General features: G+C 49.4%; 1 protein-coding gene across 1 annotated transcript in view; it reads right to left on the bottom strand.

The window, feature by feature from the left end:
* COL23A1 (collagen type XXIII alpha 1 chain) overlaps positions 1-23,732 on the bottom strand; it is a 352,859-nt gene that overhangs the window by 65,765 nt on the left and 263,362 nt on the right. The window contains exon 3 of the mRNA XM_067732638.1: positions 4,273-4,317. Within this exon, the coding sequence (XP_067588739.1) occupies positions 4,273-4,317 (45 nt within the window). The remainder of the gene's footprint in view (positions 1-4,272; positions 4,318-23,732) is intronic.

Below are 23,732 nucleotides of genomic sequence, written 5' to 3'. Positions count from 1 at the left end.
TTAGACATGGTTTCCTTTAGTTCTTTGAACATATGTATAATAGCCAATATAAAACCTTTGTCTAGTAAGTTCATCTGGGCTTCCTCACTGACAGTTTTTACTGACTGCTTTTTTTCCTCTTTTTTTTTTTCATTGCCATATTTTCTTGTATCTTTGTGTGTCTTTGTTAAAAATTGGGCATCAAATAATCTAATATGTCTACTCTGGAAACTAGATATCCCTCTTCCTTTCCAGGGTTTGTTGTTGTTGTTGTTTGTTCAGGGGCTTTTTTGAGCTAATTCTCTGAAATGTGTACTCTTTATCATGTGCAGCTACTGAATTCTCTGCTTGCTTTGCTTAATTGTCAGCTTAAGACAGAGGTTTTCTTTAATGCCTTGATCTGGTAAGTCTCCCATTCTGTTCTGAGGGGCTCTTTGTGTGTGTTGAGCATAACTTCAACACTCTATCAGGTTACAACTCTGCTTTTGCCTTTACTTCTTGCTTGAGTGGAGACTCAAGGTCAGCCAGAGGTGAGAGACTGGGGATTTTTAGGTCTTTCCCTGCATGGGCATGTGTCTTCTAGATCCCCAGGTATATGGGAGCATTTCAAAGGCCCTTTGGACAGCTCAACCCCTAGATTTTCATTTAAGTTTTTGTGTCAGCTTCTTGTTTGCTCCAACTTGTATTGCCACCTCAGGCAGCTGCAAAGTTAAACAACTGCTGCTGAGTGTATTTGGCAAGCACTCTGGGGATAGGGCTTTTCCCAGTAAGTGAGCTCTGCATCAGGTCAAAAAAGATGAGTTTTGTGTATGGGCTTTTCCAGGGAGCTAACAAACAGTGACAAGTTTCAGAGAATGAGCATTTGGGGAGCTTCAAAGTTGTTCTGCCACCTCCAACGGCTGCTAGTTTTCACAGGTACTGTGATTGTGAGGCTGTGATGGTTTTTAAGGCTACCATGGGGCTGGGGAGATGGGCAAATTAAAATGCTACAAACCTCACTGTTCTCAGCAAGTTTCAGACCTTTTTCTTAAATTAACATTTCTTAGGTTGTTACCAGATGTTAATTTCCAGGATTCTGAAAAGGTCAATTTTTCCTAGTGTTCTTGCTGCTTTTATGGAGGAGCAGATTTTCAGAAGTCCTATCTCTACCATCCCAGTAGTGATTCTTCCACTGTATTTTTAGAAAGGGTTTCTTGGGGCCAGGGTGGATAAAAAACCCTGACACTAAAACTGCTGACCTAAGGCTGGCGGCTGCAGAGATTTGGTGAGTACCTCCTTTTGTCTCTGTAGCTTTAGCACAAGCATCAGCCAAGCAGGATTTGATTGTTTTCATCCTTGTCTCTTCCTGCTTCCTAAAAAGTCCCTCTTTCTCTCTCCCTCCTCCCTTCCCTCCCTCTTTCCCGTCAACAAGCATTTGTTGACCATATCTTTAGTGCCTGCGGGTCAAGCTCCTTCTCTGAGGAGCCTGTGCTTTGGTGGAGAAGGACATGTTTGCAGAGCAGACCACCAGCACTGCAGGGAGTGCTGCGACTGAGGGAGGGATCTAGGGGGCTGGGGGAGCCAGGGTAGAGTGATGGATGCTCTTGGGGAAAGGGAAGTCTGGAAGGAGAAAAAATACTGTCTAAGTTCCCTAGAAAGGGAATACCAAGGGTAGTGCTCGGTTTCCCCAGCTGAGAAATAGGCCAGTGGGGAGATGAAAAATCCACTCCACTACAATAGAGACACAAAAACACTGTAGGACCTGTGAGCCATATTCCAGACAAAGGCTCCCACTGGGAGCTGGAGAGAACCCATCCCCACAGGCGGGCAGGGTCGGCTCTGTCTGCAGGTCTGCAGCAGCAGAAAGAAGCCATCTCAGCCAGATATTGTCCCACCAGGCAAAAAAGAGCCTTTCTCCCTGGGGTGAAAAAAAGCCTGGTTTGTACAAGGAAAGGGCCCAAAGCCAAGAGGTGCATGTGTGTGAAACTATCTAGAAATAAACACAAGGCCCAGCCAAAGCTAATCAGAGAGGGACATCTGCTCTGTGCTACTCACACCATTCTGTGACAGGCAGAGAATCAGGACATCGCGTGGGAAAGGGCAGTGAAGGGGAGGAGATGCTGCCCATCCCTTGCCCAGCAGCTGACCTTAGATGAGACACTTCTCCCCTTGGAGCCTCAGTTTCCTTATCTGCAAAATGGGGATAATAACATATTTTTATCTTTTGCAGAGCTCTGTGAGGATCACGTGAGATGAAGGATTTGAAAGGACCCAGGGCAGTGTCAGGGGCCCAGTAAGTCCTTGTCTTTCTTTGACTTTTAGATCAGTTGTAAATTGGAATCATAATTCTAATGGGTTTTTGAGTAAGTTGAGTAATATTATACTTTGTCCTAAAAAAAGTCACTATGTATTCCTCATCTTCTTCCAAAAAGGACTTCAGGAGCTTACAATAAAAGGCAATAAAACCTTTTACGAGGGCAGAAATAAGAACTGAGTGATGAAGTGTGTATTTGGCTGATGGTGCAGGTAGGTGATTACACACAAAATCCATTGCAATCAAACACAAAACAGTCCTCAGCTTCTGGAAGTCAAAGCAAACAGAGTGCCAGGAAAGGTGTTTCCTTCCAGTGAACTCTGGGGAGTTTATCTGGAGGGCTTCTATGTAGGGACCTAGATAGCACAAGCACGCAGCAAAACGAGAGGACAAGAGGCCCATGCCCAGTTTCAGGAAGAAGAGTCTGAGGTTCAGAGAGAACCTGCCCCCTTTCTCCCAGGCTCAATCTGCCTTTACCACCATGCTCTCTTTATGAATTTGCTTAGGGGCTGAGCACATGTGTATTCTTTCATTCATTCACTGTTCTGTGCATTTCCATTCCCTGGAGCCTCCTCTGCACCAGGCTCTTGGCTGGGTTGGTGATAGCCCCAGCCAGAGGGATTAGATATAAGCCTTTCTGGAGAAGATGCTTGAGCTAGACTGAAAGGACAAAGAATAGTGAATTTGGGGTAAGAGTCCAGGTAGAGGAGGAGACATTCTGGGGGTAGGGAGGACATAAGAGTACAGGTTCAGAGTGGGAGGGCCCCAGACATCCACAATGAGGCTGGAGGTAGGGGACATGGGAGGAACAGTGGTGAGAACTGCAGGAGGCTGTGCTGATGAGGACAGTGCTGTGACATACTGAGGAGGAGGCTGATGGGGATTTGGTGGGGGAGTGGGGAGGGAGGGATTAAGGATGATGCCCTGGTGTCTGCATAGGGAAGCAGGCGGCTGGAGGCCCCCTCCCTGCAATGGGGAACTAGAGGAGAGCAGCTGGGGGAAGTGCTGGGTTCACTGGGGCCAGGTCCAACCTCTGGGTCCAGAGGAGATGACTGGCTGGAGGCAGGAAGTGGGGGCGTCATCAGCATTATGGGGGCGCCGGAGCCACAGGGGTGGGAGAGAGAGAAGAGGGCCAAGGGCAGATCCATTTAAGAGGCAAGTGGGCCCCATAGGAAAGGCATACGAGAAGGGGTCAGAGATGTGGGAGGAAACGCAGGCAAGAGTCAGAGGGGGACCCAGGGGAATGGCCAATGTGAGGCCCAGGAAGAGAGACAGCAACGCATCTGTGTCTGCTGGTACGGCGATCAGGTGGTCAGTGGTAACTTTGGTCAAAAGGATGTGAGTGGCGTGACAGTGAGAAGAGACTGGAGGGGCTGGGAGGAGTGGAAGGCAAGGCAGAGGAGATGGGAGTGGGGTAGGGGTGTGTAGCCTCTGAGGGAAGCTTCACTGTGAGTTGGGGGAAGGGCACACGCAGAGAGAGTGCATTTTGGGTGAAATGAAGGTGGCAGGAGGGAGGCTGGCGGTGAGTACAGGTGAGTCTGCAGGTTGCATGGAAGGTATGGAAAGGATCTTCTCCTGGTGCCTCTGCCAAGGGAAGGACAGGCCATGTCAGGGGAGGGATGGGGACACACAGGAGAACCATCTTGTGTTGAGGGACCCACAGTAGCGAGTCCTGCAAAGACAAGAGGCCGTTTCAGAGTGGGAGACCAGGGATTAAAGTTTCTGAGGCTGATAATGAGATTTGGGAGGTGGCCAAGGGCATAGAGGGGACTGTCACTGGAATTGTAACACTGGAATGGTGTCAAGAAGCCAAGAAAGGCAGCACTGGGCACTGCAGCTCTGGGGACAGTGGCTGGAATTGGAAGGGACACAAAGACCTGGCCCAGGACCAAAGGTCCTGAGTTATGGGGTGGTGCAAGGATTGGCACCTCCAGCCAGGTCCCAGGTCAAGGGCAGACTTCCAGGCCTGGGTTTAGTAATTAAGAAAACCTGGGACTCACCGGGATCACCTCTTCTTCCAGGCTTGCCACGCCGTCCAGGGGGGCCTAGACAGGAAAACAAGGACGGACTCATTAAGAAGGGAACCCAGTGAGCTTGGGCACAGCCTGCCTGCGGCCAGCACCACCGCATCACCACCCCCCAACCCACACCCATAACAGCAGCCTGGGGGCAGCCAGCTCACCACCTTGCTGGCTGGGGGAGGGGAGAGGAGTGGGGATAAAGCGCCATCTCCTGCGCCTCCCTCCCCCCTGCTCCTCTGGATCCTCCCCTGTTGGCTGCGTTCTCATCCCTCACTCATTCATTTAGTTATTCAATTAACTGTTCATTATTTCATTCCCAAGTCCTTTTCCATTCAAAAAGGTTTACTACCTAGAAACTCTTGAGGCAGAAGAGTTTTGCCACTGAGAAACTTCACATTTTCAAGAAAAATAAGGCTGAGGGTGGGAGTTAACTTACAAAAGCCCGGACAAATGCTTTTTAATATTCACTAAAATAAAACAACAGAGACAACGCACCACATAAAGACACTATCATGGCATCTCAAATGTTTAAACTCGGTGGTAACAGGCTCTATCCTATCCATGTACTTCCTTTTGCTCACTAGACTTTTTGGCACCTCTCTCCCCTCCCCCACAGCTCCAGGGAGCCGCTTATAAATTTCTTGTGATTTATTGCACATAATGTACACTCCAATGCACATTCTTTTCCGTATCCAGTCTTATCCATACATTTTTGCACTTTCTGAATCTGATGCAGATCATCCTGCCTCTGCCTTCTGCCCCTCGGCCCATGTCAGCCCCCGAGACCTGAGTGACTGCGATGCTGAAGAGGAAGAGGGCTCTGGGTCATGGAACCCAGAACCTGGCGGCAGCAGGGCCCAGAGCACAGCTCGCCTGGCCTGGGAGTGGAGGGCTGAGGCCTCAGCCAGCGCGCCCTCATCCCGGCGCCGCTCCTGGAGCCCTGCTGCAAACCTCCCTGACGCTCCCTTGCCTTCCCCTCTCTGTCTCCGTTTTCACTCCCTGTTAGTCTAACTACCCCTGATTCTTCCTCCTGTTTTCCTTCTCTGTGCAGAAGTTTTAAAGCTTGATGTAGTCCAATTTGTCTATTTTTGCTTTTGTTACCTTTGAGTTAATTTTAACCTTTTAACCTTTTGAGCTAATTTTTGTGTATGGTATAAGGTAAGGGCCCAACTTCATTCTTTTGCATGTGGGTATCCAGTTTTCTCAACAGCATTTGTTGAAGAGACTATCTTTTCCCCATTGTGTAGCCTTGGCGCCTTTGTCTAAAATCATTTGACCATATAAGTGATGTACCCCTGAATTCTGGGAGTAGAAATTCATGCCAGTTACATAGCCCTTGACTTTTCCCGAGACCAGACAGAGACCTTGAGTTTTATGCTGGAATGGCTCAGGGCTGTGTTGATTAGCGAGGCTGAGATTCTGGCACCCCCATAACAAACAATAGCTCCTCACACCAGTGTAACAGCTTATGAAGAGCCTCCAGGTCAGTGATCTCAGCCAAGGCCTGCAACACCTGCAGTGCATGGACAACTGCTTTCAACACCTCCATGTGGGTGTCTCACCAACATCTCAGACCCCTCACGGCTAAACATGCATCCTGCTCTCCTCCCGGCTCCTTCATGGGGCTGACAGCGCCTGGAAACCTCGTGAGGCTGGCCGGTGTTTGGCCCGTTCTATCCAGGCACATCTGTTTTCAGGGTGAGTGAGGGTGTGGGAAGAGGGACCCCAATGGCACACCCAGCATCATGCTCCTTTGGTTGTAGGAGAGAAGAGGCCCAGCTTTCACTCACAAGGTCCAGCAAACTGGTCCCTGGATTCTGTGCTCTCACCAGGCTATAAAAGGCCTGTGCTTGGCTCAGCAAGGTCGCTCACTCGCCCTGGGCCTCAGGCTGACGTATGGGGCGTGGCAGGAAAGGGGCCCAAGAGTGGGAGAGTAAGCCAGGCTCTTCCTGGACATGAAAGCTAAAGCAGCGCCATGGTTTTCTAACGGTCATTACTGGGTACGACTGTAAAATTCTCCATCTGGGAAACTCAAGCCAGATGAAGACATTTACTGCCGCTGAGGTGGCTGAACTAATGGATTTTTCGGGGTGGGTCTCCTGGGTGGCATGGTTAGGCAGAAGGCCCAATGAGGAAGATGCTAGCAAGTGGGCAGCTGCCCAGGCAGGGTGGGGTGCCCCGCCTCCCAGGGCCTTTGGGGGAAGCTCCCAGCAGGCCTGGACTGGGTGGGGGTCCTGGGGGCTGTTGAGTGCACAGGGCCTGTGGGGCTGTAGCCCTGGCAGGCTGGACAGGACTCCCAACTGAAAGGGCTTAAGTAAAGGAGACTGAGGCTTGTGAACTCTCTGCAGGCCAATTCAAACCAGATCCTGGAGGCCTCTGTGTGAACAGCTCACAAACTGACAACTGGTCAACCCACTCTTCTAAGGTTCATACTCATTCAACTGTCTCCAAGATAATTCTATTGAGAGGCAACATGTCCAAACCCAAAATCATCTCCCAGTTCTCCGTGTGCTCCCAACAGCGTTCTCTTCTCTCCTAGGTGTAGGTATGATCAGTACCCACAGAGCCAAGCCAGAAACCACCTGGGAGCTGTCTGAGGCATCCTCTTGCCCCACACTTAACTGAGACCCCTTCCTCCTTGGTGTCAGGCAAAGGTTGCCCCCACACTTAGCCTCTTCCACCCACCCTTCCTGCTGTGACTCGTTTGTCCTCCTCCTAACAGAAGGTAGTCCACTGCAGTGTGCAGTCCGCATCTTGTGCAGCCTAAGGTCCCTCTTTACCATTTCTTGGCAATCTCTTTAAAAGACTGTCAAATCTAACAAGATCCATGGCTTAGAAGAGATGCAAGACTATCTTATTTGATGGGCAAAGCTGTTGAGATGAAAGATACTTTCTCTCCTTTCTCCCTACGGCAGGTGATGGAGGTGGTGAGGCCTGCCAGCCTTGATCAAATAGAGGCCCTGGGAGCGGGGAATGCCAGAGCTGAGTCCCATGCTGACCACTAGGCTCCCTGTCTGCTGCTTTTGCAAACAGAGAGGCCTTGCACACACAAGGCCTGGATTGTGGAACCTGTAGTGGGGAAGGCAGGAAGGACGGCCTTTCATGAGTTTCTAGATTGTCAGGTGCTGAGGGCCGGCCATGGGCAGCAGCCCTGGTTCAGCATCTACTAGGTGCCAGGCCAGCTACTCATCCAGCAAATAGGAACTTGGAATCCTTTGTGCTCCAGATCTCCTGTGGCTCATCCAAGGAGCTCATCTATTCCCTACTCAGCCCTCTGAAGAAGATGCTGGTATGCCCTGTATAGAGGGGAACTCTGAGGCTTAAGTGAGGTGAAAAGATTTGCCTAAGGCCACACAGCTGGCGCCTTGAGGAGCCCTTCATCATCAGTCTGTGATTCTTAAGGTGCAAGGGCAGCTGTGCCAGATATGTTGAACTCCCAGGCAGGCAGCCTTGACAATGGAAGGGGTGGCCACCCTGGGGCGAGCAGCAGGGCAGATGGGTTGTGGCCCTCTGGCATCTGGGCCAGGCCTGCAGCAGATTGATCTGGGCTCCCAGGGATAGCCTGGCCAGCTGGCTGCAGCTCAGATGTTCTCCGAACAAGCAAAACCAGGCTCCTGGCCTAGCAGTTTGCCTCAGAGCTTTCCGCTTCTTGGTTTTCTTCTGTTCCTTCCTTTCTACAGTGGCAGAATGTTTCCCACTTCTGGCACAGACTCAGACACTCAGGCTGCTCTGGAAGGCACCTGGGAGTCTGTCTTGATCGACCTGCTGATGTATAGATGGAGAAACTCAGGTCTTGCCCAAGGATGCTGCTGGAAAAACCGTCCCGGCTGGAGAGTCTCCAGGTGATGAAGACCAGTTCAGGCTGTTCTCACCTCTGTGTGACCCACACGGCTCTGGGTCAGGGGCTGGCAGCCATGGGGACGCTGGTGTTTCACAGTGGGTGCTGCCATGGTGGCACCTGCAAAGTTTCCTTCCAGAGGCTTTGAGCAACAGATACCAACAGGTGATGCTGGTGCAGAAGGGGAAAAGACATGACTGAAAGGAAGCTGTTTAACCTGGAGCAAGTTACTCAACCTCTCTGAGCTTTGGGTTCCCAATCCGTGAGGATAAAATTTTAGGGGTGATGGCAACTATACCTGCCTTGCAGAACTGTTAAACAGATGAGCTGGCAGCAGACACACCAGCTTGGGGGCACAAAAGAGGGGCCTATTTGGGACCCCAAGAAATAACTGGCTGCAGGGGCCTCTGGGCCATTAGAATCTGGGGACTTGATGTACATTGGTTATGTGCTTCCCAAGGTGGGTGAAGCCTGAGACAGGGCAGCTATATTTCAGTATAGCTCAAGTATGGTATAGAGGGCAGGGTTTGAGTCCAGAGGCTGGCGAAGCCCTCATTACACCCTGACCTTGAGCCCACAGGGGCAGGGACAGTCTGGAGCTTTTCCAGGTCCCTAATCACAGTCTGTCTGTGGGCCTAGGGATCAGGATGCCCGGGCTGAGTGGTCTGGGAATGAGATTTCTCAAAGAAATCCTGAGGTTTCAGGCATCGCATGGGCTGGTGAAGGCTCCAGCTCGCTGCTAAATTACCCTTGTGACAACCATCTGCACATTAAGTAACTCCAGGGAGGATGATGCTTTTCTCAAGCACTGTTCGAGGCCAGACAAACTGGAACCATTTCTAACTGATAAAAATCTCATCTCTGGTTGGGCTGGAGCCCTCATGTCACTGACCAACTCCAAAGGGGGCCTGAACGCCAACAGGCTCCAGGGAGGCCTGAGCAGTGAGGACCTGGTTCTCGCAGTGGTGGTCTCCCTCAATCCTTCCCGGCACCTCCCTCCCCTGATGATACCTCCTTCAGCAACGCTTGCTTTATTGCTGTCCTCTCACAACCCTGGGGCCAACCGGGGGACAGCCTGCCCAGGCCCCTCCCTCTCCCTCTTCCCCTGGCTCCAACAGTCACTCAGCAACCCACCCCCTCCCCGCCCATACCCCAGCCCCTGCTCCTCCCTCCTGCCAGCCCCTAAGGGCAGGAGCTTTTGTGCAATTTATCTAATTGAATCTATACTCAGTTCTGAAAAATGCTTTAAACCCTCTCCACACTTTTTTCTCTAAAGATTGGGGAAACTGAGGCTCAGAGAAGTCAAGAAAGGCTTTTTTATAACTTTTAAAACTTTTTTATCTTTTTGAGCAAAGAACTATTCCAGGTGCCTCTTACAGTCTTCCAGGGAATTGAAAATTTTTCCATTAAGAGAATTTTTTTTTTTTTGGCTGCATTGGGTCTTCGTTGCTGTGCGTGGGCTTTTCTCTAGTTGCGGCGAGCAGGGGCTACTCTTCGTTGCGGTTCGTGGGCTTCTCATTGCGGTGGCTTCTCTTGTTGCGGAGCACGGGTTCTAGGCATGCAGGCTTCAGTAGTTGTGGCTCGTGGGCTTAGTTGCTCCGCAGCATGTGGGATCTTCCTGGACCAGGGATCGAACCTGCGTCCCCTGCATTGGCAGGCGGATTCTCAACCACTGCACCACCAGGGAAGTCCAAGAGAATTTTGTAAAGACCAAAATGAATGGAAATCCGAAGGTGCAACGTCTGGTGAATACGTCAATGAATCAGAACTTCCCAGCCAAGCTGTAACAGTTTTTGCCTGGTCATCAAAGAAACATGCAGTCTTACCTAGAGGGGTGGGATAGGGAGGGTGGGAGGGAGATGTAAGAGGAAGGAGATATGGGGATATATGTATATGTATAGCTGATTCACTTTGTTATAAAGCAGAAACTATGTATAGCTGATTCACTTTGTTATAAAGCAGAAACTAACACACCACTGTAAAGCAATTGTACTCCAATAAAGATGCTAAAAAAAAAAAAAAGAAACATGCGGTCTTGCATTATCCCGATGGGAGATTATGCGTTTCCTTATTGACACTTTTCATCGAGTGTTGCTTTCAGTTGGTCTAGTTGGGAGCAGTACCTGTTGGAATTAATCGTTTGGAAGGAGCTCATAATAGAGGACTCCCTTCCAATCCCACCATATACACAACACCACCTTCTTTGGATGAAGACCTTTATTTGGTGTGGTTGTTGGTGGTTCATTTCACTTGCTCCACAATCTCTTCCGTTCCACATTATTGTACAGTATCCACTTTTCATTGCCCGTCACAATTTGTTATAAAAATGGAATGTTTTCATTACGTTTAAGTAGAGAATCGCATGTGGAAATACACTCAAGAAGGTTTTTTTTCCGCTTAACTTACGTGAAACCCAAACATCAAAGTGATTGACACAACCAAGCTGGTGCAAATGATTTTCAGCACTTGATTTGGTTATTTTGAGTATGTTGGCTCTCTCCCATGTGGTGTAACGTTGATTGTTCTCAATTAATGTCTCAATTTGATCGCTATCAACTTCAACTTCAACTGGTCTACCTGACCGTGGAGCATCGTCCGGCGAGAAATCTCCATGAAACTTTGCAAACCAGTTTTGACACGTTCCATCAGTCACAGCACCTTCTCAATACACCGCACAAATCTCTTTTTTTTGCATTCCAGTTGCATTTTTACGCTTCTTGAAATAATAAAGCATAATATGCTGAAAATGTTGCTTTTTTTCTTCCATCTTCAATATTAAAATGGCTACACAAAAATTCACCAATTTTGATAAGTTTTTAAAAAAATGCACCAATATGACAGCTGTCACAATACAATCTAACAAAATTGTTTTGAATGAAGTTAAAGACAACTAAGCGCTACTGGCTAGAGCCATCTTACGGAAAAAACAGAGCGAAATTTTGGCCAACCCAAATATTTTATTTTTTTAAGCTTAAAAGCCCTTCATGTGAGCTTTGATTTCCATGAGAATTTCTCATAACCTACATGTTAAAAGTCCAGTCAGAAGGTCCTAGAAAAGAGCAAGTGAGGCCTTCAGAGCATGGCCAGCACGCTGGTGGACATGGACTTAGGAAGTGACCCTCAGGGAAAAGCTGGCCACTCAGCTTATCCCACCCATTCCAAGGCAACTTGACCCTAAGGGCGCTGGACCCAGGCCTCCCACTCCTGCGAACAGGAGAACAGAGCTCTGCTGAGGGAAGGGCATGCCAGCCCCCAGAAGGGCCTAGGGTACTTTCACTTCCGCATCCAGGAAATAAGGGAAGCAAGTGGGCACTAGTGTGACCAACTATCCCAGTGTGCTCAGGACTGAGGGGTTTCCTGGGCCTTTTGGTGCTAAAACTGGGACAGTCCCAGGCAAACCAGATGGTTGGTCACTTCAGTGGGCAGCCTGTGAGCAAGGAGGCTCTCCACACTGCCCCATCTCCCACTGCTCCCCCTCACTCCCCACCTACACCCCCTGCCACACAGCCTTCTTTCTGCTTCTCAAGCCAGCCAGGCCGGTCCTAACTCAGGGCCTTTGCACCAGCTGTTCCCTCTGTCCTGGGGCTCTCCTCGCATGGCTGGGGCTATTCTGCATGGTGGACTCTTTGTTGAGCTTCCTGGACACCTTCACTGATCACCCTCTCTGGCATGTTTTCTTGTTTTATTTTCTTCCAGTCACTTATCTCTAGCAAAATTACCTGGTTTATTTATTTTATTTGCTCTTTAGTGTTTATGGTTTCTCTCTCCTCACTAGGATGTCAGCTCCCTGAGGATAGGGCTCCTGTGTGCTGGTTCATAGCTATCGCCTGATAGGCAATAGTGACACATGGGTTGGTGCTAAACAAATGGTCAGAGCATGAATGAACTCTGTTCTGGTGGTAGGAGGGCACCAAGGTGTCACTGATGAGGTACCTGCTGCCATCACCTGCTGGCACCTCACATAATTCTTGCAGCAGACCCATGAGGCAGGGACACCAGCGTCCCTGTTACAGAGTGGGAGAGGGGCTGCCCAAGGTCAAGTGGCCCCGCAGCTCGGGCTCCTCTGCTGCCCGCTGACAGGACTTTAAGTTCTGAGGAAGCTGCTCCAGCTTCACTGACCACACACCCCAGAGCAGCCAAGAGGCTGAGTGGAAAAGTTCTGCAGAGGCCCCTGCTGGGCTGCTCCCGGCATCCTGGCCCGTGAGGCCTCACACAGTTCCCTGCACTATTGACTCACACTCCCAAGGGGCCCAAGTGAGTCACCATTTGTTTTTCTTGACCTCCAGGGCCAGGGCAAGGACCACGGCTCCCACTGGAGAGTGTCAGCAGTCAAGAGCTGGGTCTGAATTCCCTGGCCCTTGTCCACTGAAGACAGGCTGCTAGGGGGCGACTCTGCCGTCTTCCTGCTCCTCCTTCCCTAGTAAAGCAGTGGCTTCCTGTCCTTCAGCCACTGGCCCCTTATGGGGGCCTAGGGGTCCCATGGTCCTCCCCGCACACTCAAACGCTGGGGTGTGGGCAGGCCCATGTGCTTCAACATCTGCAGTTCTTTATCCTGGCCCTGGAAGGGTCGGCACACTGTGTCCAGCAGTGTTATGAGCAGCATAATTTTTTTAAACAGCTTTACTGGGATATAATTCACATACCATATGAACCACCCAATAGTTTTTGGTATATTACATTATATTTTAAAAAATGTTAATATTTTTTAAAAATTGTGATAAAATATACATAAAACTTAGCATCTTAACCATTTTGAAGAGTACAGCTCAGAGGACTTCCCTGGTGGTACAGCGATTAAGAATATGCCTGCCAACGCAGGGACACAGTTTCAATCCCTGGTATGGGAAGATCCCACTTGCTGTGGAACAACTAAGCCCGTGCACCACAGCTACTGAGCCTGTGTGCCACAACTACTGAAGCCCACGCGCCTAGAGCCCGTGCTCTGCAACAAGAGAAGCCACCACAATGAGAAGCCCTCGTACCGCAACAAAGAGTAGCCCCCGCTCGCTACAACTAGAGAAAGGCTGCACACAACAACGAAGACCCTATGGAGCCAAAAAAAAAAAAAAAAAAGTACAATTCAGTGGTATTAAGTACTTTCACACTGTTGTACGACCATCCCTATCATCCCTACCTCCATAGCTCTTTTCATCTTGTAAAACTGAAACTCCATACCCATGAAACAATAACCCTCTATTCCCCCTCCCCCAGTCCCTGGAAACCACCAGTCTCCTTTCTGTCTCTATGAATCTGCCTACACTAGGTACCTCATATGAGTGGAATCATATAGTATTTGACCTTTTGTGTCTGGTTTATTTCACTTAGAATAACGTCTTCAAGTTTCATCCATGTTGCAGCTTGGTTATAGACTGAATATTTGTGTCCTCCCAGAATTCATATATCAAAATCCTAACTCCCAATGTGGCAATGCTATTAGGAGATGGGGCCTTCGGAAGGTGACTAGGTCATGAGGGTGGAGCCATCATGAATGGGATTAGTGCCCTTATAAAAGAGACCCTAGGGAGTTTCCTCATACCTTCTGCCATGTGAAGATACAAGAAGATGGCCATCTATGAACAGAAGTGGGCTCTCACCAGATACCACATTTGTCAGTGCCTTGATCTTGGACTTCCCAGTTTCCAGCACTGTGAGAAATAAATATTTGCTGTTTAAGGCACTCAGTCCATGGTATTTTTGTCATAGCAGCCTGAACGGACTAAAGCAAGCATGGAGCAGGACTTCATTCCTTTTTATGGCTGAATATTCTTCCACTGTTCACCATTTTGTTTATCCATTCATTTGGTGATGGACACTTGGGCTGTTTCCACCTACCCTGATGCTTCAGTGAACACTGATGTACAAGTATCTCTTTGAGTCCCTCCTTGCAATTCTTTTGGGTATATATCTAAGAGTACAATTGCTGGGTCACATGGTAACTCTGTTTAGCTGGGCAGCATTTTTCATTTCTAGCAGAAAAAAGGCTTGTCCTGTGCTTGGTGTTCCTGTTCATTCCTGGTCCCCTTGGGAGAAGATAGCCCTCCTCTCCCTCTCTGTCTTTCTGGGATCATAGGCCACGCCCTACCAGGCTGTCTTCCCGAGCAGCTGTGGAAGGGTATAAAACTCAAAAGACTGATTTCATCCCCTGTACCTTTGTAAACAAGACAGACAGGGTCCCTACCATCACAAAGCCTGTTTTCTAAAGAAGAAGGATTGTGTTTGTGTCTTAGAAATTCTGCTTTCACTAGTATGGCCTGGAGCAAGCCAATTCCTGCCTCAGGGTGTCTGTCTCCTCACCTTTGGACTGGAGATAGTGACCCCAGGTCCTAAGGTCCTTTGAGATAACACATGACATTTAACCTCTCAGACCCTCAGTTTCCTAGGCCCCAAATGGGGATTTGAATACCCAATCCTCAGTCTGTCACTCAGGTAGTCATTCCCGAAACATCCACTGGAGGCCCTGCAGGCACTGGGAATCCCGTGATGGACCCGGCATGGGTCCTGTCTCTGGGTTCTGTGGTCCAGAGATACCGGCCCACTGAGGCGCTAACCATGACACAGTGTGACAGGGTGGGGACTGGCTACGTCGCCAGTGGGACCACCCCATGACACGCTGTCCCTGCAAGCTCAGGTGTGCTCATGCCCTCATTGTGCCACTCTCCATCTGTAAGGACCTTCTCTGTGCCTGGAAACCAACCTCTCCAGGACCTGCTCGACTGTCCCGTCCTCCCCACAGCTGTCTGGAGTCGAAGGAGGCTGGACAGGTCTGCTCCCTGGCTGGCTGGAGGACGTTGGGGTGGAGGACGTTGGGGGTAGAGGATGTTGGACTTATGTGGCACTACCTGAGAGGGAGGCACTGGTGGGCAGGGGCCTGTGGGCTGGGGCAGCTGAAAGTGGGGTGTGGGCAGGCCAGCTGTGCACAGCCATCAAGATTCCTAGGCTCACCTGGTCCCCAGGGCCCCTGGCTGTGGGGACATTGGGGACTCCCTGGGACCATCTCCCATCTATTCAGATGCCACAGTCTGGCCAGAGAGGCCTGGTGTCCTCAGACACAAGTGGCCCCTTCCTTTCCCTCCCGAGGTTCTGTGCTGCTCTGGCTGGGGCTGGCCTTATCTGGAGGGTGGCCCCTGGGTAGGGCATGCAGGAGCCCTGCCTGGGAAGCTGGAAGTCCCCTGCTGAGAGTGGCAGCTCCCATACACAGGCCCCAGCTCCTGCCTACAGCTCCAGGTCAGACTTCTGCCGTGGGGAGACATCACCACCACTTTGGCTGTTCCCAGAGCTCTGGAGCAGGGTATTGGAATGCCGTGGGAAGCAAGGAAGGTGCTCCTGCTTGTGGACCTGCAACATGCCAGGCATTGTGCTCAGGGCTGTACAGGTGTTCACTCTTCTGTTCTGCTCAGCACCCCTGCCAGGGAGGTGGCATCTACCCTACCCTACAAATGGAGTACAAGAGAAGGGACTTGTCCCAAGTCATACACCTGGTGTGTGGCAGAGCTGGGATTCAAACCCTGCTGTGTCCAATTCCAAAGCACTTGCCTTTTTTCTTTCTTTCTTTCTTTCTTTTTTTTTTTTTAAGGAAAAGAACTAGGGACTGCCTGGGGCTTCTCCCCTCTATCCAGATGCCATCGTCTGGCTAGAGACGCAGACACAAGCAGCTCCTTTCCCATCCTAGGTCTGGTACTGCTCTGTGGGTGCAGGAGGGCCGGGTCACCCTCCAAAGTGCTCAGGGGTTCTCGGTCCCACCCTTAGTTTCAAATTCAGTGGCGCTGGAGTGATCGAGAATTTGCATTTTTAGTAAGTTCCCAGGGGATGTTGTTGCTGCTGGTCCAGGAAACACACTCAAAACCCAACTGTTTTCTTTCTCTCTCTCTTTAAATATTTTCTTTCTTACGAAAGACTTCAAGCCTTGTACTTTCCACATTACCTTCTGTGTGCTCAGGGGATGGGGGGTTGGAGCCAAGCTGTGAGTTTACAAAACCCAAGGAACACCAGTTCTGGGTTCATAAACCACCAGCAATGATTTCCACTACAACCACCACCGCCACTACTACTAGGACTACTGCAGTGCACACTCACTTAGAATTAACTGTGTACCAGGTGGTGTTCTGAGCTCTGTCATGTCAATCCTCCTGTAATTTTCACAGCCACCCTTCATCTCATTCTATTGAGGAGAAAACTGGACCCAGAGGGGGCAAGTCACTGGCTTGGGGTCACACAGTATCAGTGGCAAGGTCAGGACTTGACCAGGTGGTCTGGTGCCAGAGATCATACTCTGAGCCACAGACTCTTCTGCCTCAGGATTAGATGAGGTGGGACAGAAGCTCCTCACCACTCCTAGTAGAAACTGGCTGAATGGCCTAAACCGAAGTCCTTATCCCCTGCCCCACCAATTCTCCATCTGAATTCCCAGTCTCTGTGAACAGCAACACCATCCACCCAGTAACCCCCAGGAATGTGGGTGGATCCATCCCATTCACACTTCCTGAGCACCCCCTCCAAATACAAAAGACGACAAGCCTACTGGCTGACCATGTCTTGGCCCTGTCCTGGCATTTTACGTGGATTACCGGGCACCACACAACAACTCCATTCGGTGGGTGCTATTATGCCCATTTTACAGTAGCAAGAGGTTAAGGAACACGCCCCAAATGACAGAGTCAGAAGAGAAAGAACCAGAGTCTGCCCCTGTCTATCCGCACCAGGTCTGGTACCAGCATATCTCCCTGGGTCAACGGTCACGGCCTCCTCCGTGGCTCCCTTGTTTGATTTCATTCTCTGCCCCACAGTCAGTGCAGTCCTTCTAAACCACAAATCTGATCATGCCACTTCCTTTAAAGCCTTTCACAGGCTTTCCACTGACCTTGGGCCACAGTCTGAGCTCTTTGGCCAAGGCCCTTCCAGGTTGAGCCAAACTTCCCTCTTTGGCCTGCTCTGCCCATCCCCTACTTGTCCTCCATACATCACTCCTGGCCCGGAACACACCACAGCCCCATGTGTTGCTCATGTCTCCAATGTCATTTCTCCCATTACTTGCCAGAATAACTCCTACTCATCCTTCAAGACCCAACTAAGACATGGACCCTCCCCTGGGAAGCCTTCCTGGCTGCCCACCCTTGGGCCAGGGGTATTTACTTGCTTCAGCACTTAGTGCACTGGAATGGAGCTGTCTGCCCAGCTCTCTCTCTCTCTCTGCTAGACTGTGAGCCCCACAAAGTGGAGACCATATTCAATTTGCCTTGGTGCTCCTGGCCCTGGCTCAGGCCAAACCCAGTTAAACTGGACTAAGGTGGATGGTCACCAGCGGCAATGCGAAGAGGCTCTGGACTCTAGGGTGTCCATCAGCAGCTTGTCTCCGGGTCTGATCTTTGCTGGGCATTGGGAAAGGGAAAGATGTGATCTTGTCTTCTTTATTATTTAGCACATGTGCCTCACCCTCTCTGCCCACTGGGGTAGGAAAACACCCATTGATGAACCAAGGGCAAGCTGCCACAGTCTTTCTAGCTGGGGCTGTTGGAAACCACTTGGGGCAGATTTAGCCCTAGTAAACTGCTCTTAACCACTCTCTGAGGAGATCCACGGGCCCCCAGATAATTAGCCGCATGTGTGTGGGAGACAGGTCTATTTTTTCCCAAGGATTTATGAGAAGGGGGAGTATTCTCATTGACCTCCATTTCAGGAAAGGCCTCTTTCTGGAACTCTTGCCGAGTATTCCATCAACAGTACAGCACATATGCTTGCAGTAAGCCTGCTTGACATCATCATACCCAGCATATGTTTCTTGTCTTATACGCATTTTAGCACTTGCTTTGGGGACTGTATGTATTTCTGAGGGTCCCTAAACACAGCTCCGAATGAAGCACTTATAATTCATCCTTCATGAATGTCACCACTGCTCTTTCTAAACATATTTGGAAGTGGATTCAAAGTTTATTTAGAGAAAAAAAATTTTTTTAGTAGACAGAGAGTGTTTGTGAATTCTTCTCCAGACCCCCTTCCCCTAGGGACCTTGGGAACAGCTCCTTCAGCTCACAGACACTGACATCCTCAGAGGAGACCGTGAACGTGTGAACATGGGCCGTCTGTCTGCCCAGGCATTTCTCCAGTTCCTCCTCGGTTTATTCACCTGTTATCCCTCCAACCACTTTCTTTCTTTCCTTCTACTCATGTGCTCATCCATATATCCCGCTGTAGAAAAACTACTCACTACATAGTTCTGAGTGAATGAAAGACTTTATTCACCCAGACAATCAAATATTCACCTAAATATTTGTTCATCTATTCACCCATCTGTTAAGTTATCCATCTCTGTTTCAGTCATCCTTTTGATCACCCATCCTTCCATCCATCCATCCAACCATCTATCTGTCTATCTATCCATCCAACATTAACCCACTCTGTGCCAGGCACTGGGGATATTCAAATAAATACATCTGGTTCTTGTTCTTGCGCAGCTCACAAGGAGCTGGGGGATGATATGCAAACAGCCAATTACAGCCCAGCATGGGAAATGATCTTAGAGAGATGTGCAGGAGCTGTGGGCGTCTGGGGAAGGAGCATGGATGCCTGGAAGCAGGGCTGGTACAGAAGCAGAGATAAAGCCATCCACAAATGGAAAACCTGCACACCCTGCCTATAGCCCAGAACTAATGAGGTGGCAGCTTGGGGTGAGTGGAGTCAATAGCCCCTCTAAGGCTTGAAATTCCACCTCTGCCTTGCAGATATTTTCTGTCAGAAACAGACTTCTTGATGGGGCCCACTCAGATTTATCACTCCCTAGTGATCTTTCATCCCCATTCTGCAGAGGACAACCAGGGACTCAGGAGAGGGGACAGGCAGAGAAGAAGCAGCAGAACCTCCATATCAGAGTCTGAGGACTGGCGGACAATCCCTGTAGGCTGCTGCAGCTGTTGGCCATTGGGGAGCCCTCAGGACAGCACCAGCCACTGGCCTACCTGCTCCCACTTTGAAAGCTTCCATGGTGCTTGGGACCTGGGCCTGATCATTTGGGATCAGGGCTCTCCCTGTACACCATGTGTCCCAGAGTTAAACAGAAACCCCTGGCAGGTAAGTTGTGATCCCTCTCTGGGAAGCAGAGAGCTCAAAGGACCCCTCAAACCCTGATATTTTAGCACCTCCCTTCTCCTGTTCCCATGCCAAGGGCTGAGAACAAGGACCTTGCTTGCAGAGCAGGGACCATGCCTATCAAACTCTAGGCTCTGGCCAGGCCTTAGGCTCTGGAACATGCAGAGAGTGGCCATGGTTCAACAACCATCATGGGAGCTGGACTGACCGACACTGCCTCACCTGGGTGACGATGGCAGGGCCCTCCACAGGGTAGGGCAGTCCCTCTGCCCTCTCTGGCTGAGGGTTCCCCCTTCATCACAGGTTCATCTTCCATGCCTCCCTCTTCCACACACACCCATTCAATTATAAGTCCTGCCCATGGTCTCTGTAATCCCTGTCAAATGGGCCCTCCCAGCCTCACTGCCTTCAACCATCTGCAGCAGCCTCCTCATACAGCCTCCCTTCCTCCAGGCTGGCTTCCCCATCTGACCTCTTCCCTGGTCCCCTCATCCAAGGCACCTTTCTAAATCTGGGCATGCCACTCTTCCCTAAGAGAACAAAATCAAAGCCCAGGGCAACTTCCTTAGCACAGAAGCAGGATGGTAAAAAGAAATCTGGGTTCAAATTTTGCTCTCTCACATACTATCCAGTGAGCTTGGGTAACTCTGGGCCTCAGTTTCCCCATCTGTAAAATGGACATATTGATACCTTTCTCACAAAGCAGTTTTTGTTAGAATTATGGCTGTAATATAAAGTAAAGCTTTTTCCCAAAACAATGCCTCAGAAAGGAAGGAGTCATTTTATATTCAAGTCTTTACAGAAGTCTTTCATTTTATATGGTGTGTGTTCAATAATTTATTTAAAAAAATAACAACAAAGTACCATTTGGTGAAAACACACAACCTAAACCAATCCTAATCAACATTAGTTCTAGATGTTTATAGAGGTAACCCAAGGGATCTATTTAAAAAAAAAAAAAAGAATCCAGGTATTTAAGGATGGGAGATGGAATGTATACATTTATCTCGACTACTTCCAGAAACCTGAGCTCCAAGGGCAAACAGGTCAGGAGAGGAAATACTAGCAACAATATTTAGGAACCTGGGAAGTAGACAAATGAGGGATTACTGCCTGTGCAGAAATGGGACAGCCAATATATATATTTTTTAAACATCTTTATTGGAGTATAATTGCTTTACATTGTTGTGTTAGTTTCTGCTGTATAACAAAGTGATTCAGCTATATGTATGCATATATCCTCATATCCCCTCCCTCTTGCGTCTCCCTCCCACCCCTCTAGGTGGTCATAAAGCACCGAGCTGATCTCCCTGTGCTATGTGGCTGCTTCCCACCAGCTATCTATTTTACATTTGGTAGTGTATATATGTCAATGCCACTCTCTCACTTCGTCAGCCAATATTTTAAGCCAGGACTGGGGACACCTCAAGAGCAACCCAACCTACAACACAGAACAAACACCCAAAGCCCAGGAACTGGCAGCACCAGGTATCTGATGAGCTGGAATCTAGACCAGAGGTCTCAAGCCATGGCCCATGGGCCAAATTTTGCCCACCCTCCATTTTTGTAAATAAAACTTTATTAGGACACAGCCATATTCATTTGTTTATGAACCGTCTATGACTGCTTTTATGCTACAAAGGCAGAGTTGAGTAGTTGCGATGGAGATGGTATTGGCAACTAAAGAGCCCATGTGTTCTGGAGCCCGCGCGCCACAACTAGAGAGAAGCCCGCGTGCCTCAACGAAAGATCCTGTATGCCGCAACTAAGACCAGATGCAGCCAAACATAAATAAATAAATATTACAAACCCCATGATAGCAAAGATTAAAATTCCACTGGAAAGAGTTGTGAGAGAAAGGTTGGGGGAAGTCTCCAAGAAAGGAGAACAAGACAAATAGATGCAGATGACTGGAAAGAAGAGATAAGAAAATCAGTCCAGGAAATCATGATTAGACAAGGGACTGTCCCCCCTCTCCTTGCCCCTCAATAAAAAACAAGCAAACAAAACAAAACCAAAAACACCCACCCAACCAACCAACCAAACAAACAAAAAAACTTCAGAAAAAGGGAACAAAGAAATTTGCAGGAGAAATTGTTAAAAAAAAAAATTCAAGAAATTTGGTTTTCTGAGAGTCCAGCTCAGTGAAAGAAAATAGACCTTGGTAAGGCACTTCAAGTTGAAATTTCAGAACTCTGGGGTTAAACAGATGATTCCAAAAACATCCAGAGAGAAAATGGCAGGTTTCACACAAAGGACTGAGAAAAAAGGAAGGCTTTGGACTTCTAATAGATAATGCCGAAAATTGAAATATCAAGAAGTTGCAGGATATTCATGTTATTTAGAGGAAAGTGATAATTACCAACAGATCCCCTCTATTTGTCAGGTGCTATGCCAGGAACTGGGGATAAAGTGGGAGTAAGATAGCATAGCCTCCACCATCATTACAGACTAGTGGGGGAGACAGGCACTGGTCCAATAATGTACCAAATTACAGACTGGTAAGTGCTATGAAGGAAAAGTATGGGGACCTCTTACAGTATATGATAGGTGAACACAACTGACCTGGAGGGTCTGGGCTTCCTTGAGAAACCTATGCTTAAGATGAGGTCAGAGAGATGCCCGGAGCTGACTGGGCAGAGAGGAAGGGCATTGCAGGCAGGAGGAACAGCAGGTACAAAGGTTTTGCAGTGAGAGGAAGTAGCAGGGCTTCAACTTTGCACCCCCATCGGAATCACCTGAAATGATCTTGTAACAGATGGCTGGGTCTCACCCCCAGAGTCTCTGATTTAGTAAGTTTGGGAATTTGAAATTCCAAAAATTCCCAGATGATGTTGATGCTGTTAATCCAAAACCACAGTTTGAGAAGCACTGACCTAAATGTCTGCAGAGCCTAATCGTAAGGAATTTGTATTTTATCCTTCAGGCTAGCGGTTCTCAAATGGGAGAATCGTCTGGGCACTGGTTGAGCTTACAAATTTCCAGGTGCCCCCCCTCCCCCTTAGGCTGGGCAGGGCCTGACAATGGGTATTGACTTGGATGCCCATGGTCCCAAAGGCCACTTGAGGGCTGGGGGGCGGTGGGACGGGCAGGCACCTCTTGCAGCAAAGCAGTGAGGAGAGGATGGGGCCTCACTAACCCCAGCAAAGGGACTCAGGTGGAAAGGGCAGGATGGTTTCTCGAGACAGACAGGGCAGGCCTGAATATATAGCTTGAGGACAACAAAAGCCGAAGAGTATGTAGGAACCCAGCCAGCCCGGAGGCTCTGGCCTTGGGGGTCCCAGATCAGATTTCAGGCTCCCCAGCCAAAAAGCACTGTTAGCTTTTTTGTCAGTCACAAAGCCCTCCTCTAGGTGGCCAATTTCAGGTTTCAAGTGTCAGCTGGATTTCTGCTCCTGGTCCCCTCAAACCCTCCTGAAAGTTCACTGCCAAATTGATTTCCAGATTTTGTGAAACAAATTTATTCCCAGGTGAAAACTACTCTATCTGATTTCTTCTGTGGATGACTCAGCCAAGATAGAAATCTGCTGTGTCTGACTTCAGAATCCACCAGAGTCAGCTTCCATTTCTAAGACAACTGGACGAAGCCTCAATTCCAACTGTATCTTATCAGATGGAGTGGGCCAGCCTTGGCCTCTCCAAGACCCAGGCCCCAGGATCCTCCTGCCAGCAAGGAGGGAGTCAACTGCAGACCCTGCAAAGCACTCAAGCCTCCCCAACTTCCCACTGGGAGAGGCCTGCTATTTCTTGGCCAGAATAAGAGCCAACAAAGGTCCAAAAGGGCCCCACACCCATGAGGCCTTTATTGACCCTGAGTCATGCCTGCCCCTTGGACCCTCCCTGGGCAGTCTCAGTCCACCCACATTTGGACACAGGATGAGGCTCCAATGAAAGGCTGCCCACATAGCTGCCCATGCGACATGGTGCCATCAGGAGAAAGTTCCAGTAATTGGGGGCCTGTGCAATTCCTCCTGGCTGGCTGGTCCCAGGAGGGCATGTGTTTGATGGGAGATGTGGTTCCTGAAGGCATCTCAGGGACTCTGGGACCCACATACTGCTGTCCTCCCTCTGCAGGGCCTGTGAGAGAAGGGCCTAGGGACTCCTGCCATTTTCAAAGGCCCGCCCCCACTTTATGAAGCACCGACCTCCCTCCACCCCCAACATAGTGTACTTCTGTGAGTTTTGAACTCCTTCTGTTTCTTCAATCCTCAGAGCAACCCTGTGCAGCATTACTCATGCCTTCTATGCCACTTAGCGTAGGTCCTTCTCCTGCTCAAGTGCTCCAAGTCTTCCTCTGCACCCAGGTCAAGACCCGTCACCTTGCCCTGGCCTAACCACACTGTTGAATCTGTCCCATGGTTACATCTTTGACCTCATTTCAAATCCCCCCAGTAAACCACACAGGGCTCCTTCCTGCTAGAATGTAAGCTCCTCAACAGGCCAGATATTGTCTATCTTATTTCCTAGTGCTTGGCATAGAGTAGAGCTCAGAAATATTTGTTGTGCAAATGAAATGAGAAAA

This window comes from Pseudorca crassidens, chromosome 3 (genome assembly GCF_039906515.1).
Source record: "Pseudorca crassidens isolate mPseCra1 chromosome 3, mPseCra1.hap1, whole genome shotgun sequence".
NCBI classification, from domain to species: domain Eukaryota; kingdom Metazoa; phylum Chordata; class Mammalia; order Artiodactyla; family Delphinidae; genus Pseudorca; species Pseudorca crassidens.
Note: the sequence above shows the minus strand (reverse complement) of the source record. Positions and strands in the feature narration are given on the sequence as shown.